The sequence below is a fragment of the Necator americanus genome, chromosome III (assembly GCF_031761385.1).
Source record: "Necator americanus strain Aroian chromosome III, whole genome shotgun sequence".
Classification (NCBI taxonomy): domain Eukaryota; kingdom Metazoa; phylum Nematoda; class Chromadorea; order Rhabditida; family Ancylostomatidae; genus Necator; species Necator americanus.
The window spans coordinates 28,786,128-28,803,043 of record NC_087373.1 but is presented as its reverse complement, the minus strand read 5'-3'; the positions used below and the strand labels follow the sequence as shown (position 1 = coordinate 28,803,043).

The following is a 16,916-nucleotide window of genomic DNA, read 5'->3' as shown; positions in this document are numbered from 1 at the left end:
GTATGCGCTGTCTAAGATCCTTAAGAATTTACTCCCAGAAGATAACTTTGCTTCTAATGCCTTTCTGTCTCCGTCTTCATATCCTTTTTCCATTTCGGCATTCTTAGCAGCGATTGCCAACTCATCTCGAAAATCAACTGATCAAACTCGACGTTGCCTCACTGGATGTTCCCTTGGAGTCAGGACCCAGTAGGCGGCTAATATCTGTTCCAAACAATCGTGCTGCAGGGCTTCGAAGCCGCATAAAAAGCTACTATAATTCAAAATGAGATTCATAAGCTCAAAATAAGGTCCACTATATGATAAGAGTATTTTAGCATGCAGCAGTCATAAAGTATTCACCTTCATGCAATCTTCGTTTAGTCTCATCGCTAAATTTTTCACACGAGGTGCATTCATTAGTGATTCAACTATCACTAGATTCCTAGCAAAAATATATATGTACCTGTTTACTTGAATCATAGTCGAGGTCCATCCAAAACGTGAGGCCCACAAACATCTGGAAACGTTTATCATTTTTTTTCCAGTCAAATATGTAACTTTAAAAAGTTCAGCTTTCAGTTTAATTCCATATGTTGTGCAGCTCCCGTTCTCTGAACTACTGCTTTCTGTTAAACTTGTTCGGTTTTTGGGCCACAAACGCGAGGACTCTATATAAATTGACCCTTCAACCTTTACGACTGGGAAAATGTGGGTCGACGTCTTCTTTCACATTCTTAGAAGGCGTACATACTCTTTTCCAGCTGGCTACCACGAGAAAACGGAAGGATCTTGAATGAACCTAAGGGGGCCTAAATTCCGATGGGGGGAGGGGTTCATTCCTTTAAAGGCATCACCCCGCGAATCTGAGGTGGTACGGATTTCAGCTGGAGTATTCGTGTACGGGAAAGTAGATTATGAGGAGGAGGTGATCCCGTCCATTTCTGCCTAATTGTCGCAAAAAACGGCCCGGAAGATACGGATTCGGGCGTTCCGGCGCACAATTTTCTACAATTTTTTCGCCGCATCTTCCGGACCGTTTTTTTTTACGGCAATTAGGAAGAAATGGACGGAATCACCCCCCTCTCCTTAATCTACTATCCCGTATAAGAATACTCCACTTGAAATCCGTACCACCTCAGATTCGTGGGCCTTAGTAGGTAGCATTCTTAGCATATTTTGCAAGCATTGTAGCAAAAAAACAAAACATTCCCTAAGCATCCAGGAATCAAATAAGTAGTAAAGAATTTGTTGGAACCAACTCAACCACATGAAACTGACCAAGCACCGAGAACTGAAGCACCCTTTGCAGCCGCATGAATAATGAAAACTGCCCTAAAAGGTTTCATTTCGTCAAACTTATGGTTACAAAAAGCTTTCTCAATACGTAGACCTACCGGTGCTTGTGATCCTTTCCATTCTTGGATCTGTAGTCGATGTTCTGCATTTCGTTGTGATATTTGGAAGTCTTGAATCTTACTTCTGAATCTTGTGAAGAGAATGCAACAAATGCAATGGAAATTTTCCTTGGCACTGCATTTAAGATCGTTCTACAAATAAGTTTGTACTTTTCGCATAATTGTTGAAGCCTTTAACACTATAAATGGACTCTTCTCGGATGAAAGCACTGTTTTTATTGGATTACCTTTTCATTGCTATCCATAATTGTAGCTTGAGAATTAGTGCACATTTTCAATTGCTATAGCGTGCATGCATCCAGCACAAGCAGCCAGCATAGTAGTTTTTTTTTCTTGGAAACCGTGCCGATATGCCAGTATTTTACACCAGATCGGATTTCCGAATGTGCGTTCAATTAACCGGATGAAACATGATCCTCGAATAGATAGGAGCGTTCGTGTTTATTCGAAGATCATGTTCGAATTTTCAAATAGACTTCGGCACCTTCTTCCTCGGGAATCCGAATTTTCGGATAATTGGATATCGAAAATATCCAGAAATCTGTTCAAACGCTATTACGTCCTAATACGCTTTTTCCCAGGTCCACACCAAGTTGTTCCAGGGGTGAGGTTCATAAATTATCAATCATCATGTTTCGATTTTGAGTTGAATCTGCTTATTAAGTTAATTGAGCGATTTTCAACGGCTTCAGCTCTTTGTAATGATTTTGGACTTGAATCCACGTATGTTTACGTGTTTACTCGCTTCCTCCAGCACAAAGACTAAGTTGTTCCGGATCGATTGTTCTGATGTCGGTGCTGAAGAAAAAGAAAGGAATACACCTACTTTTATGGCGGGTTTGCAAAGGTTCACTCATTCATCTAATTGCCACTCCTGTACGGTGGTGCTTCATCGGGTAAATTAATCGTTTTGATGCTTCTCTTGCAGCTGATTTCTGGATTTGTAGGGGATTTTCCGCGTTTTTGCTGTAATGCTTGGAAATTTCCGCGGTCTTTTCGCGAAGATTTTGACTGAAAAAGTTAATTTTTAAAAAAATATAAAACCGAGAGAAGGTTTCACTGTTACTAAAGCGGGAACTTCGGAATGAATTCGTTAAAGAAATACTTAACATCGAAAATTTTGCTCAACGCTGCTTTCAGGTAAAGTGGAGTGTATTTTTGACTTCTTGACAAGTTTGTCAACATTTTAGTAGGTTATTCAAAAAGATTTCTGAAAAATTCACCTTGTACACCTTTTCTGTCACTCTTTCCACTTTCTCAGGCTTTTAACTGCAGTTCTCGGCAAGATCTTCTTAGTGTTTGTAACAATGACATAGTAAAATGTTTGTGAAGTTCACGAGGATATCTGAGTCCTATTATTGGGGATGCAAAAATAACTGACCCTCTGCTGGGGTATCATTTGTAACCTAAAATGTGAAACAACTCTTTTCTGTGCTGCTCCCTTCTATCATTCTCCTTTAGATCTGGTTCATCCCCAATCCACATCATCTGAGTCTTTTACTCCATCCACATCTGAGTCTTTTACTCCATCCACCGAAGATAGCGTATTGGGTGTAGCGCAGTCGGTAAGAGTCGTGTAGTCGCTGTCTACACGATCCATCGGAGGTTCGAACCCCCCCAGTGTTCACCAAGCCTTTCATCTCTCCGTGGGTCGATAACTTGGTCTGGGAGGATGAAAACACTGACCTGACACATCGCCTAGGCCCCGTAATTCAATGAATAGCCCAGTTACACGTTCGTAAACCTCAAACGATTCTGAACTGAAGTGAATCCCATACGAATTGATTAACGCCAGACACTGTATCCACTTTATCATTTTATCGCGAAAGCGTAGTCTAACTGTATTCACTCGCTATGACTATGAAAGCGATCACTTTCGCTGCCTCATAGTAACCCAAAAAAAAAAAACAAGTGTGAAACAACTTTGGTTGCACCATTGCTCCAACGACGTAACTTATTACGACGGATTGTACAACGATTGGGGTCCATAACGCGTCTGCTGCTTTGCAGGAGGTGCAGCGAGCGTCTCCTGTTCATTGAAGCTGTGTAGTGGATGTTAGACGACGAAGACAGAATTGTTCGTGTAATAAGTTGCATCGTCGGGAGGACTGGTGTTGGGCTGTTCTATCTTTATCGCCTAATGTATACATATTGACGGAGCAAATTAAATAAAATACAGTTGATTCACGCTGGTCTCAAGTGTGAAACGATAGTGTACCCATGGCTACTATGATAAAGTTCATTTACGGCACTTGATACAAATTTCAACAAGGAAGAAATGCTACAGAAGCATGTAGAAATTTATTGAAAGTGTTTGGTGAAGGTAAAGTTTCTGATAGGATAGCTTCCTGATAGCACTTCCACCTCTAAACCAAATTTGACTCTGAATAGGAGAATGTTATGTATTTCTATGGTGGGACATTCGAGGACCAATACATTATGAGCTTTTAAAACCAACGAAAAGTTCAATTCGGATAAGTATTGCCGGCAACTGGATAACAACTGGTAAAGACGGCAGTCTAAGAAAAGAGGTAGGCGATGTTCAATAGAAAGAACATCATACTGCATCATGATTGTGCCAGCCCACATGCTGCTTTGGAGACTCGTCAAAAATTTTCAGAACTAGGCTGGGAAATTTTGCCGTATCCACCTTATTCCCCATATTTATCACCCTCGGACTATTACCTGTTCTTGATTTTACAAAGTTTTTTAAATGGCAAAAATTTGAAAATGGAGATGTCAAACAAGCACCAGTTCAATTTTTCGCATCAAAAAATGAAGCATTTTCCAAAAATGGGAAACACAAGTTGCTCTCACGTTGGCAACAGGTCATCAATAATAATGGCAATTATATTATTCGATAAAGTTCATTGACAGAAAGAAAAAAATTCGTATTTCGTTCCATTTCAAAAACGAACAGAACTTTCCGGTAGACCTATACAGTTCACTCGTTGGTCATTATTTGCTGTCAGAGATGAAAGCCAGTACGAATGTCCATCCTCCGAAAGAAGCCGATTCATCTTTGACCAGCGCCAATTCCCTATGGTGAAATCAGCAATCTTTAGGCATTCGAAAAAGCCCATCGCTCTTCGTATCCGCCTGCTCATGCTTAAAACTCAGGCACATCTGTTGCCTATGTTTTTGAATTCGGATGTTGCCTTCACATTCCACAAATTTGTTTTTCCGACTGTAATGAACTTTTCCTGTTGAAACTGGCTGTTTGCGGTGGATAGTCGCAGAGGGAAACTTGCTTAGCGAATGTCTCGCTGTTTTAGCTTGGTTCTGTGAAATCAGGCTAGCGAAAAGTCCACTCCTGGAGGCATTGCTGTTTTCTCCCTCAGTTTCTATTTGTTCAGATCAGCTGCTCGTTGAAAGCTGCTTACGCTAAGTCTTTGGGCGATTTTCCACTTGACCTACCTTGTCCATTTAGCTTCCGTAAGTCACCAGGCATTAACTCTGGAATAACTGGTTGTGTTTCCTGTAAAGTTAAAGGATGAAACAGCCTTTTTGACCAGAGATTAACTGGAAAATCTCGTTTATGAGAAGGATTTCTAAATTTATATGGGACTTATAAACAATAACATGCGACTGCACGTGTTTTGAGACGCCGCTCTTGTTTTTTTTTCACCGACGATGTTAATATACTATTCTGTTCAGCTTCATGCAGTAATTTTTCAATTGCGAGAGGGATCACATGGAATAATCAACTTCTTCTTTCGCTGATCCTGTTGGAGCCAGAAACGGTGGTACCTTCGCATGAAGCGTGAAGTATCGATGCATGTAATTGTTAACAAAAAAGTTGACGTCAAATGTGCCCAACGGAAGGAGAGCGACGCGTCTGCGGCACGCTCGTTCTCCGCTTGGTACATATTCTCTCCTACCTGTACCTGGCCCATTTGAAGAGTGAACGCACTTGCGCGGTTGTGCTCCGAATACGAAATAAATCCAAGCTGTAGATAAGATACTTGGAGGACTAATTCCAAACCAACTCAGTAATCACTACCAAACATTCTTTTTGGTTTTCGGCAGCTTTGCGTTGGTCTAAAGGCATCACCCCACGAATCAGAGGTGGTGCAGATTTCAGGTGGAGTATTCTTATAAGGGGTAGTGGATTATGGAGAGGAGGGAGATTCCGTCCATTTCTTCCTAATTTCCGTAAAAAACGACCCGGAAGATGCGGCGCCGCACAGGGCTGGCGCCCTCCAGTCGAACTCCTTGTAGAAAAAAGTGCACCAGAACGCCTGAGGCCGTATCTTCCGGTCCGTCTTCGCGGTAATTAGGAAGGAATGGACGGAATCACTCTCCTCGCCATAATTTACTATGCCGTATATGAATTCTCCACCTGAAATCCGTACCACCTCGTAGATTCGTGAAGTGATGCCTTTAAATGCAGCGTATTATGAAATTTTTGAAGTTCTTTCATGGATAATTCAGAGTTTGAGGTATAGATTACGAGGGTAAGAGTGCGCATGCTGGATTCCTTCTAATCGCCCTGAAAAACGGCGTGAGAAACGGCCCACTTCGTACTACGCACGTTAGAACGCGCCGCTCCGCGCACACACCGCGTCCGCGAGCGAGCGGTCGAAAGCCATTGAGATCTAGTCAGTATGAATATGAATATGCTGCTGAAGGAACCGAAGGCACCCATAGGTGGTGCGTTCCTCGCAGGAAGTAAAGAGGTTTTCACGCAGTTTTTTTTAAAGGACGATTAGAGAAAATTCATCGCCGCCCTTATACTCATAATCTACACCTCGAGCTCTATATTGTCCACGAGAGAACCAAACATCGAATAAATTTTATGATACGCTGTTTTCACCCATAAATCTTATTTCTAGTAATTTGTAGTATTTCTCGAATAAATCGACATTTCAAGTATATGCTCCTTCCAATGTTTTGACTTTTCTACTTTCTCAGACAATTCCTGTAGGGAATGAAAGTCTATTGCCAATGGAGGCTTTGTTTTGAATGAGTTGAATGTTCGAAATTAGAGAGTTCACTTGGTTGCAATTAATATTCGCAGGATGTGCGCTTGAAATATTAATGACCTTGCTCTAAACCTATGACTATCGAGAACGTCTTAGTTGTGCACGTTTTGTGAAGTATCGGGAGTGCTGTTGTGTGAAATATTGTCGTTAGTCCGTACTTTTCCTCATTTTTTGTTTTATTTTTTGATAATTTAAAGTTTATATCACAATTAACCCTTTAATATCCCTTTTAATATCCGCAAATGTGGTTATCAATTACTTTAAAAAAACTTTGAAGAGCTGTACTGTTATTTCTGAATTTTTAATCTTTGCATTTTACACTGGGTGTAAACGCAACTGGTCAGGATGAAAAGAGTTGTCCAGAATGTGAAGCAGTCGAAAAAACCCAGCATTTCACCTTTGTGTTGTAGAATTTAAAGCCTTGCTCCTCATCGGACGATCCCAAGTGACATTTCTCATTATCGAAACTATGCGAATTTGCCGTTTCTCAAGTCCTTCACTGTGAGTTGGGAGGATCCAGGTAGTTGCTCATCTAAACTCTCGAGAAAGACAAAGACCGCATGGTCCATTTGGATTACGGTGGGTTGTAGTCCATATGCTTACCATAACGTTTATAACTCAACTACATCAAAAATGTAGGTGAAATAAATGCAGAAACAAAATCAATCTTGTTCTGTACTCTACTGCAGTTCTGTCGGGTCTACAGTAGAAATCTCCACGGGAGAGCCTGCTGTTTAAAGACATCACTTCACGAATCTGAGGTAGTACGGATTTCAGGAGTATTCTTATAAGGGATAGTAGATTATGGAGAGGAGGATGATTTCGTCCATTTCTTCCTAACTGCCGTAAAAAACGGCCCGGAAGATACGGCTTCAGGCGTTCTGGCGCACTATTTTCTACAGGGGGTTCGACTGGGGCGCGCCAGGCATGTGCGGCGCCGCATTTTCAGGGCCGATTTTTACGGCAATTAGGAAGAAATGGACGGAATCATCCTCCTCTCCATAATCTACTACCCCTTATAAGAATACTCCTGAAATCCGCACCACCTCAGATTCGTGGAGTGATGCCCTTAACTGCTTCCTTGTCTCCTGAAACTAGACATTGTCTGAGCTACTATAGTACCCTTACCATCGTCTTTGCTCTGCACGCAACCTCTCACGTCATACCGCATAAATCAAACCTAAGCATCATATTTTTAAGTTTATCATGACCATACCACTAAAGATAATCTTGTACACGTCAGGTATAGTCAATAAATAATATTTATGAATGTATTTTGAAATATGTGCAGAAATATGCATATATTAAAAAGTTCTGATCGGGCACCATTTTAGAACGCTCAGCGTTTCAAAAAAAAGGCCGATTGAAACTTTTTTTAAAATTTCTGATTGGCTGAAAACAACTTGCTGTCTTCATAACTGCTCACTATCTTGACATTCAGCAGATTTAGGAGAGATTTGATGTTATCCTAGCCTTGGACAAATCCTTTTTGTTAAATAGTGGATGGGTTATAAAGAAGAAAATAGAAGTTTATTCAACATTAATGGCGCTTAGAAGAATATAAGGAAAAAATAAATCTGTTTTTTCTTTAATTATTAACAGAAAACGTTTTAAAGAAATTACTGAGATTTACATTGCGAAAAAGACTCACTCTTTTCTTTTGTTGCTTCTTCTCGTCGAATAAAACATCCTTTACCAACATTGTAGTGAAAAAGTTGACATTTCCTCGAGATATGATTCTTTTTTTTTTCTTGTCGGCAGATATGTTCGTAAGATTCCGTTGCAGATTTTGAAGAAACCAGGAGATATTGCTCTGGGGGAATTGAAATCAATTTTATGCCGTTTGATAGTTCCCTGGAGAAAATTGGAACGAATTCTCTGTGGTTAGATATTTTTCTGCAGAAAATTGGAATACTTTCATAATTAATCTCCAATGCAAGGATTGTTTTTCCTAGAAGCATTTCTCTCATATAAGATTCTTCATTAATCATTCTCCAGCAATAATGAGTTTACTCTGGAAATACATATCTACAATTTCCAACGTTGCTTCGGTTTTTTCGAGCCCTGGTACACATTGGCTCGTCTACATAACGATATAATGTAATATATAGTCGCACCAGCTGCTTGCAATTAGCCTGCTCCAGAAACTATGCTCGTTTCTGGGATTTATCGGTAATTTCTGCATTATATGTTGACTGACGTTTTTGTTTTCTCTGGATTCACGTCATTGCTTTTTCAGTTCAATACAGCATATAAGAAATCGGGGCGAAACGGTCCCGTATCTAATGCATTTCGCAGTTTGACGATAATGGTGTTACAGATCCGACATGTTTTCCTGGAATGCTAACAAAAACTGATTTAGCCTTCCCTAGGTCTGCAATATCCATGACTATTTACCAGTGGCAGTTATTTTTTGTTCAGTTTTTTTTTCTACTAATCTAGTAGGCTAATCTCTTTTCACTAGTTAGTTTCTAGTCAGATTTTTAGACGAAAAAATTGTATACGCGAGGATTTTATGTTCAAATAAGCGCAGAAATTTCCGGATTTACCGTAGTCTCTGCGGGAGTATTCATCCTGGACACGATTAATGATGATGAACTCTACCTTACATATTGTGCTCTCCGCTCATATATCAGATTTTTGGTCCTACTTTGAAAAATGACGGGGTTCTAACAAATGAACGGATCAGTCATTCGGAGCCAATTCATCTACATATTTGTTATGTTCTCTATCAGCTGGGAAATAATTTAATACGTACCAAACGAATTTACAATTGACAAATTTGATGTACGTTTAGCAAAAATATTATTTCGTTTCAGAAACTTCTCCTGATTTACTTTCGTTGCTTTGGATTTTGTTCATTGCCTCTATTTATTTGATACTGTGTATATCTGTACAGTATTTGATAGTAGTAGTAATAAAAATAATAAAGTAATAAATAATAATGTGTATAGATAATAAAATAATAAATAATTTGTAATAAAAATACTTAATATAATCTATTTACATATTTTAATATCTTCGAGTTGACAATAATTCTTCTTCGGATTTTCCTTTTAGCCTACGCAACTACGTAGTTGATTTAAGAGCAGTTGTAATTATTAATATGTACGTCATGAGAAAATTTGTAAAAAAAAAGGTGTTAAAAATAAGTCGCATGTCTTCAGTTCTTTTGTTAGGTTGTGGAGAGGTGCAGATGCAGTATGCGGTGCGCAGATGCGGTTAATCGAAGATTCTTCTTCCTTGTTTTCTCGTCTTTCTTCATTTTTCCCGGTGATTCATCTCTCATAACATTTAGGATGGTATTATTAGGTGAAAATTATTAAAATTATTAATCTCCAGCCCCTAAAAGTGTCACTATGCTGAACAGCGACTACAAAGAATAATTACCTATGGTTAGAAAAGTCTGTATGCAATTATTCTTCGTTGCCCTTTCTAGGCTTGCTAATTATTATGATTTTAATCGCTCTGTTCTTTTTCACACTTCCTCACACATTTTGTTTTGAAGAGAGGCTGTCAGCCGATCCGATATCATGTCCTTCATGAAGTAATTCGAGACATATCCTCTCCCACTCTCTCCGCATAATGAAGGTGTTTGGTTTGTTTTCCGGAGGGTGTGTGTGTTCACGGATTGACTGACAGGCGTGAATATGCTCGGCCGGGTACACTAACAGCTCATCCAGGAAATGCTTGTTTTCATGGAACGTGTCGATAGTTATGTCTATTGGGCCTCGCTATACGATTGCGAGATATGTAGCTCGGATAGGCGTAAGGATAGTGAATTTTTGGTAAGAGCGCACCTTCTGTTCCACTAGCGAACGGAATTATGTTCGGATCAGGTAATGTGACGTCTTTAAGGGTTTGCTGTATGCTGTGCACCGCACAATGTGAGGGTGAATAAGAGTATTTCCTCATTATACTGGTTTCATTACAACATCTAGACCGCAAACAAGTATTAGGCATCTTCCCATCTTATCCCAGTTCGATACCTCGTACTGGTTGGTATGCAGATAACCTTTTACAGTGTGCGGGAGGGAAACGTAAGGAAGAAAAAGGATTTTGATGGCTCCGCACTTTTTCCCACCCCTCCATTGGGGTCTAAAACACCACCGGCATCTTCGTTCACGGCTATAACTGATTTTTTGTGCTTACATATTATGATTTTTTGTCCTTGTGGACTGAAAATGTGTCAGTTCAACTCGATGGCGATTCAACGCAATCTCGTGATTTTTTAGCGTGTTCTTTTTTTCCAGTAAAGTTTTTTTTCTGGTAAAATTTATCTTCCCAAGCAATACTCGCCTGTTCTATTTTTCTCACTTTGTTATTCACTTCTGCATTTCTACAACACATCTGTTGAAATCCATCTGTCACTTGTTGCTGAGCGTATGTGAGGTCTGGTCTGTTCGCCAGTTCATATCCTTTGTTTCCAGTTCATTTCCTCTTCAAATTCATCTTTAGAGCTTAAAATAACAACGCCAGACGTCTGTGCGTGATTCTTCTCGCGCTGCACTTAAAAAAAACGGAAAGAAAGAATTACGAAGTTATTCATTTAGAAAGGGTCCTGACACATTCTTCTGGGTATGGTTTCTTGTGGATTCTCCTCATATCTTGGCAATAATCTTTCTTCTCACCATTTTCTCCTTTATATTAAGAGCAATATGGTAAGAAGTTAAGTCCTAACAATACGATAAGACATATTAGATCCAATGCACTTCACGAGTTCCAGTTCCTGGAAGGGAGGGTAAAGGTGACGAGTGAACTCCTTTTCCCTTTCCTCTTCCTTCTGGGCAATTTTGATTGTTGTAATTTGTTCAGCTGTTCATATACATCTTTTTTTCCAATGTGACCCGATAGTACACAAACGTAATGAATGGATTTTCATTTTTATTTTGGCTTTTTAATATGCTACTACATTTGGGAAGCCTTTCAAATTTGTAAAATCTGGTCGTTATTTTAAACAGATTTTTTTTCTGAAGTTTGTGGACCATCAATTATGACGCTGTTGTCGACTCAAACAGCAGTTTTTTTTCTTCAAAGATTGACGCGGAATCGACACTGCCATTGCTAGAAAATTCCACTAACGTCAGTCATCTTTTTAGGTCGGTCCCAATATTTGTTGCGCATTCCATACCGTACCCCCATGCCAGCGCAGTTTCAGAAGGTTTTCAAAGTTCATCGTTACCTTGATTGACCTCAGATTTGGCACAACGGTTGTGACTATGGTACGGTAAGCAGAACTCTACTGGCAACCAGTGTCAACTTATCAACTTACAGTATTCCCCGCCCGCCATGCTCCGATAATTTGGTGAATTTTTCGTATTTTCGTGATGGCATTTAATGCTTGCAAACAGAAACTTGGTCAAAATCACATCGTGTCACATCCTGTGAGACAGCAAATTTTGCGAGGGCCAATTTTCAAGAGAACTGCACGAGTTAGGGAATTATTCCATCATTGATTTGAAGAACGTTTCGGATTCGTTCTCATTCTATGTTTTTCTGTTTACAAGGGGAAAAATTTGTCTCAGCAGGTCAAAACTGGTGCTATTCACACATTTAATACATGCTATGTTATGATCTGTTAACTGGTTTCTGTTTTTTTTCTGGATTTCAAATCTTCGAAAAATTTCAAAAATTGGAAAACACGAAATATTATCTTCAAAAACAGTATGAAATGGATTTTTTCCCCACAGCTACCTCTGATCGAGTAACAGATGAACGCTAATCCTAAAAAATTAAAAAATGAGCGATTTCCTCTAAGTGGTAAAAGAAACAAAATTGAAATGAAATGAATCTGGTTAGGTAAATTTGTTCTTACAACAAAGAAGGATTACATAGGTAAATAAACAAATGAATAATATGGATAACAATAATGAAATAAAAATGAAAAAACTAATACGTGAGAAAAGATAATAAAAATTAAAATATATGATGTGAATAGATTAAAATAAGCACAACGTAAGTAAAAAAGAATAACCTTGTCATGTAGCAATATCAGTCGGGTAAGAAATATTTATCACACAGAAATACGAATGAGTGGATACATGTGTAGTCGAAAAATTCTAAGAAAATTTACTTACCCTGGGCCTACATACATGTGTTTCCCTGCATGCACGGTTTCCATTGTTTTTCCCTTTCGATTTTTGGAATGAAATCCACTTGAGAATTGATTTTGCAAATAACAACTCATCATTAGCTGCACATTTTCCTCACAATTTCATATCCATTTTCATGTAACACTGTGACAAAATACACTCATTTGTTATTCGTATTCTCCTATTCAACACAATTCTTGAAAATTTCAAATTCATCAAAATCTTTTTCCTAACTAATCGGTAAGGATAATATAAATGTTCTTTTATAGCGTGGCAACAAGGCTACCGTATTCCCGGTTTTTTGCTTTCATTATCTTTCAAAGCAATTCAGTTTGTCTCTAGTTATTAATCCTCAATTTTTCATATTATTACGAGACCGAGAAGACCGTAAAAGAATCGGAGTTCGATCCTGTTGAGCATCATCTCTGACAACATCAGATCCGATCTTTGCATGGATTTTCGTATCTTTTTTTGAGCATTTTCTTTTTCGAAATAGGACAGACACTTTACAGTAGCACATATTACTGTTACTGTTGTACATTATACTGTTTAGATAAGCCACTTTGCCTTCTTTAAAAGAACTGCATTTCGACTAAGCGTTATTAAAGTTTATCTAATAAATTGAATCTCTAAATAAATCTGTGACAAAATACACACGAAGTGAAAAACAATACAGTAAATATACAATATATAAGAAATATGGGTTGAATTAAAAATGTAATAGATGACGATAAACGAGTACAATAAAAGTGTGCTAATTTATGTAAGCATGCTCCTGCTCGAAAAAATCAAAGCAAAGCTAATTATCGGAAAAAAGATGGAAGTCCTGTAAATTCGATGGTCGACAAGAACGATGAGGCGTGAAATTTCGTTTAGAGAAAGTGTGGATTAGGTAGAATGCTGCTTTTCAAATGCACAAATTTCTAACCTCTCAATTTTCTCGTTGGGTGTGAAGAAAGAAAGAAATTAAATGCTTCTGTTCAGTCTTTTTTTTTGCCTTTTTTCACGAAAGTCTTTCATGTTCAAGAAATATAGAACACAAAGTTAATTAATTAATTAATCAGTTAACTTAGTCGACTAATTTAAATGTAGTCTCTTTTTGAAAATGCCGATTAACCTTCGCTACTATGTCCTTTAGTGAACCCTCCCCCCCCATTATAAATAAACTCCATGAAGTTAATGTGTTGAGTCACAGAAGATCTACGATAATGTATAGATGGACAGTACAACATGTTTCAAATCACTGATTCCACATTCACTTGGTAGAAGCTAAAAGGATCGTCTTCAGACTGTTTGCAATACTTTCGAGTAACGACAGAACTCATCGTTCCCACTTTTTTTAGTAGAAAAAAATAAATATTTTTTGAAAAAAAGCGAGTTTTCCCTCAAATCTAACGTTTTATTTACTTGCTTTTGCTTATTACATTTTTTTATTTTTATTTATTCGTTTCTCTTTCATGTTTTCTTTTTTTCTTACAATTTCAATTTCAATTTTCTTTCATGAGCAGGATCATATAAAGCGCTAGCTTGGATTTTTTTCCCAAACAAACTCGATTCATTCGACTGTTTCACATTCTGGTGGTTATTGAAGGCGGAATACGAATTTGCTGTACATTATCCAGGGACCTAAGGGACTTTACTTATTACTGAGATCAACTAAACTAACTAGATATACAAAATGGGTAAAGGCTAACATTATGAAAAATGTTGATCTCTCTGCAAATTCTACTACTCAATCATTTTTATTTGAGCGCTCCATTGTGTACTAATACTTCGAGTTTTCCTGGAAGGACAGGGCAACCACAAATTTTCCATTGGATTTGGTTGCTACTCTGATGTAATTCTCTAGAGGCACCGGCATTAATTCGGTGCATTTCGTTTTTATGGTTTTATGTTTGTGTTCGGCTTAAGATATAGAACGTGTCAGTCATTTTGAGCAAGTTTTCAGGGGATATCAGACGCGTAAAATACGAAAAAGCCTAGAAACGTTCGAACACAAAAACATTACATCTGTTTATAGAACATTCGGAAGATAACAAAAAAGCAGGAAAATCCACCCTAATCCTTCTACTAGATATGTGGTCTTGATTGCTTCCTTCAAAAGATTGTTATTTTCTCCACATATGAAAGATATGGTGTACGGTGTTGATTGCACCCTAGGGGGTGCGCCTAGGTGTCCTTCACTTGAATTCAGAATAGTTTGAGGTCCGAAAACGTGTGAGCAGCTTTGCAATTATTTGACGATGCTGACGGGCTCATCAAATCAGTGTCATGGTCCTCCAAGACAGAGCTGGCACCAAGTTACCGACTCTAGAAAGATAGAAGGTCTGGTTGGCACAAGGGCGGTTTCGAACCAGCTATCGATCGTGCAGTCACAGCGGAACTTCTCACCGTTTCTGCTACGCTCGTCCTTTTCAACACATAATCACTGTAAAGCTCTATGTGGAGTTAAAGGCATCACCCCACGAATCTGTGGTGGTGCGGGTTTCAGGTGGGTTACGCCTACGGGATCGTAGATTATGGGGAGGAGGGTGAATCCGTCGATTCCTTCCTAATTGCCGTAAAAACAGCACTGAGGATGCAGCTTCGAGCGTTGCGGGGCGCTATTTTCCAGAGCGAGTTCGACTGGAGCGCGCCAGCCTTGTGCACCCGCCGCATCTTCCGGGAATCACCCTCCTCGCAAAAGCATTGTCCACCTGAAATCCGTACCCCAGATTCGTCTGGTGATGCCTTTAAGTCACTTGAGTGCTAAATTCGGATCTGTCAATCTAGGAGAATCAGAATTTCAGTTGCGTCCTCCTCTAATAAAAATAAACGTGGAACAAAGGCTGGAACAGTTTGCGTACTGAGTTTTTTTGTCAATGAAATTTAAATAGACAGAAATGAGCACATTGTTATTTTACATGGTTTGTTTTTTTTTGTAATTTTACAAAAGAAAACATACTACGTTTTGTTATCCTCTCCTTTCTTCGTTGTTTGTAATAGTTTACAATACTTTGTAGCGATACCTCGTTAAACAGCATTCGTGCAGAATAACAAGGATGACAAGCTGTTTTTCTGTATTTACTGATTAATTCTCTCCAAGACCTATGCGGAGGCGCAAATACGGATGTTTATTCTCGTAGTTACTTCCTTGCAAAAAAAAAAACACACGTCTTCCTCTAGTGATAAGCTCTATCACGAGCAAATTTTCTTGTTTACAGATTTCTTGTTATTCCTCTTTTTTCTTTGCTTCTATACCCAATATGGGATCTCTGCTTTTTCCACAAAATGATTGCTTTCGAGGCATTTCGAAGATTTTCAGAGTGGTCTTCAATGCTAATCATTTTGAGATGTTATCTGAGTTTCAGAAATTCTATAATAATTTTTCAGACCAGTTTTTTTTTGTCTAGATCTCTTTTTTTCTCGAAAAAAAGTGTAGGAACCGTCCGTACAGCAGTTAGGATCCTCCTTTTTAGTTTTAGTAAGATATTTACTTTGGGTTATAAGGTTCCTGATAACCACATTCTGTAGAATTTCGGAGATTAATGTTAAAGAGAATTTTGCGAATATGAAAAGGTAGTGGAAAAAATAAAGAAGTAAAAACAAATGAAAATAAAAAATAAAAAAATAAAAAATATTAGAAATAAAAAAAATAGCGGAAAGAATAGAAGACAAGTGATGCAAGGATTTTTGTTGGTCCCATGTCCAGCTATTGTTTCCGTAGCTTTCCGATCGCATAAGTTCGTGCCCGATTCAAAGATGAACTTAAGCGGATGAAATTTTGTAAAATATAGTTTTATCAATCAAGTATACAGTTGTAATCAGGTTTTCTTGTGGTTTTCTTCCGCTGAGACACTCACAATATCGTCATCAATGTCAGAACGCCGTCCAGGATAGAGCTGATCTTCCAAAGTGGACGATCCATTTCGAAATCTGCCAGACCACTTTGTAACTGCCCGGAAGGGAGGAACGCGATCCACATAAACGCCCGAAATGTTTTTTTGTGGAGTTCCAGCACTCTCGCATTTCCGAAACTCGTCCATAGCACATTCCATGCCGCGAATGCACTCTTTCGTTTTCCATTTGGGAAAAAAATCCCTAAAAAAATTCACTTACTTGAAGGTTACTTGGCAATAAAGTGGTACAGGGCACTATAATTTTTCACTGTATTCAAAAAAAAACCGAAATTTAACTATGACTTGCAGTTTTTAATGCTATCTTTGAAGATTGGGCACAAACTTATAGAATCATCTCAGAGCCAGACCTAAAGGAGTCTTCTCCAGGAACATTCCTTCTCCACTAAATGCTTCTGAGGAGACACTTAAGTGCATACACATCTATAGTCCGTAACTGTATGGAACTAATAAGACAGACGTCTTATTTTTGTAATTGACGAGGACGAGTTGTTTCGAGCTAAGCAGAACTTTCAATATTTGCTCTCTTCGCATTCTTCTCCTTCA

The 16,916-nt window shown here is 38.6% G+C and overlaps 1 protein-coding gene across 1 annotated transcript; it reads right to left on the bottom strand.

Moving 5' to 3' along the window:
- Positions 1-1,241: 1,241 nt before the first annotated feature.
- On the bottom strand, positions 1,242-8,084 carry RB195_011271 (uncharacterized protein; the record flags this gene model as incomplete). Its single annotated transcript, XM_064192616.1, has 4 exons — positions 1,242-1,314; positions 1,377-1,461; positions 4,815-4,875; positions 8,034-8,084. 4 exons carry the CDS (start codon positions 8,082-8,084, stop codon positions 1,242-1,244), a joined length of 270 nt encoding a protein of 89 aa, XP_064050199.1.
- Between the last annotated feature and the right edge of the window lie 8,832 nt (positions 8,085-16,916).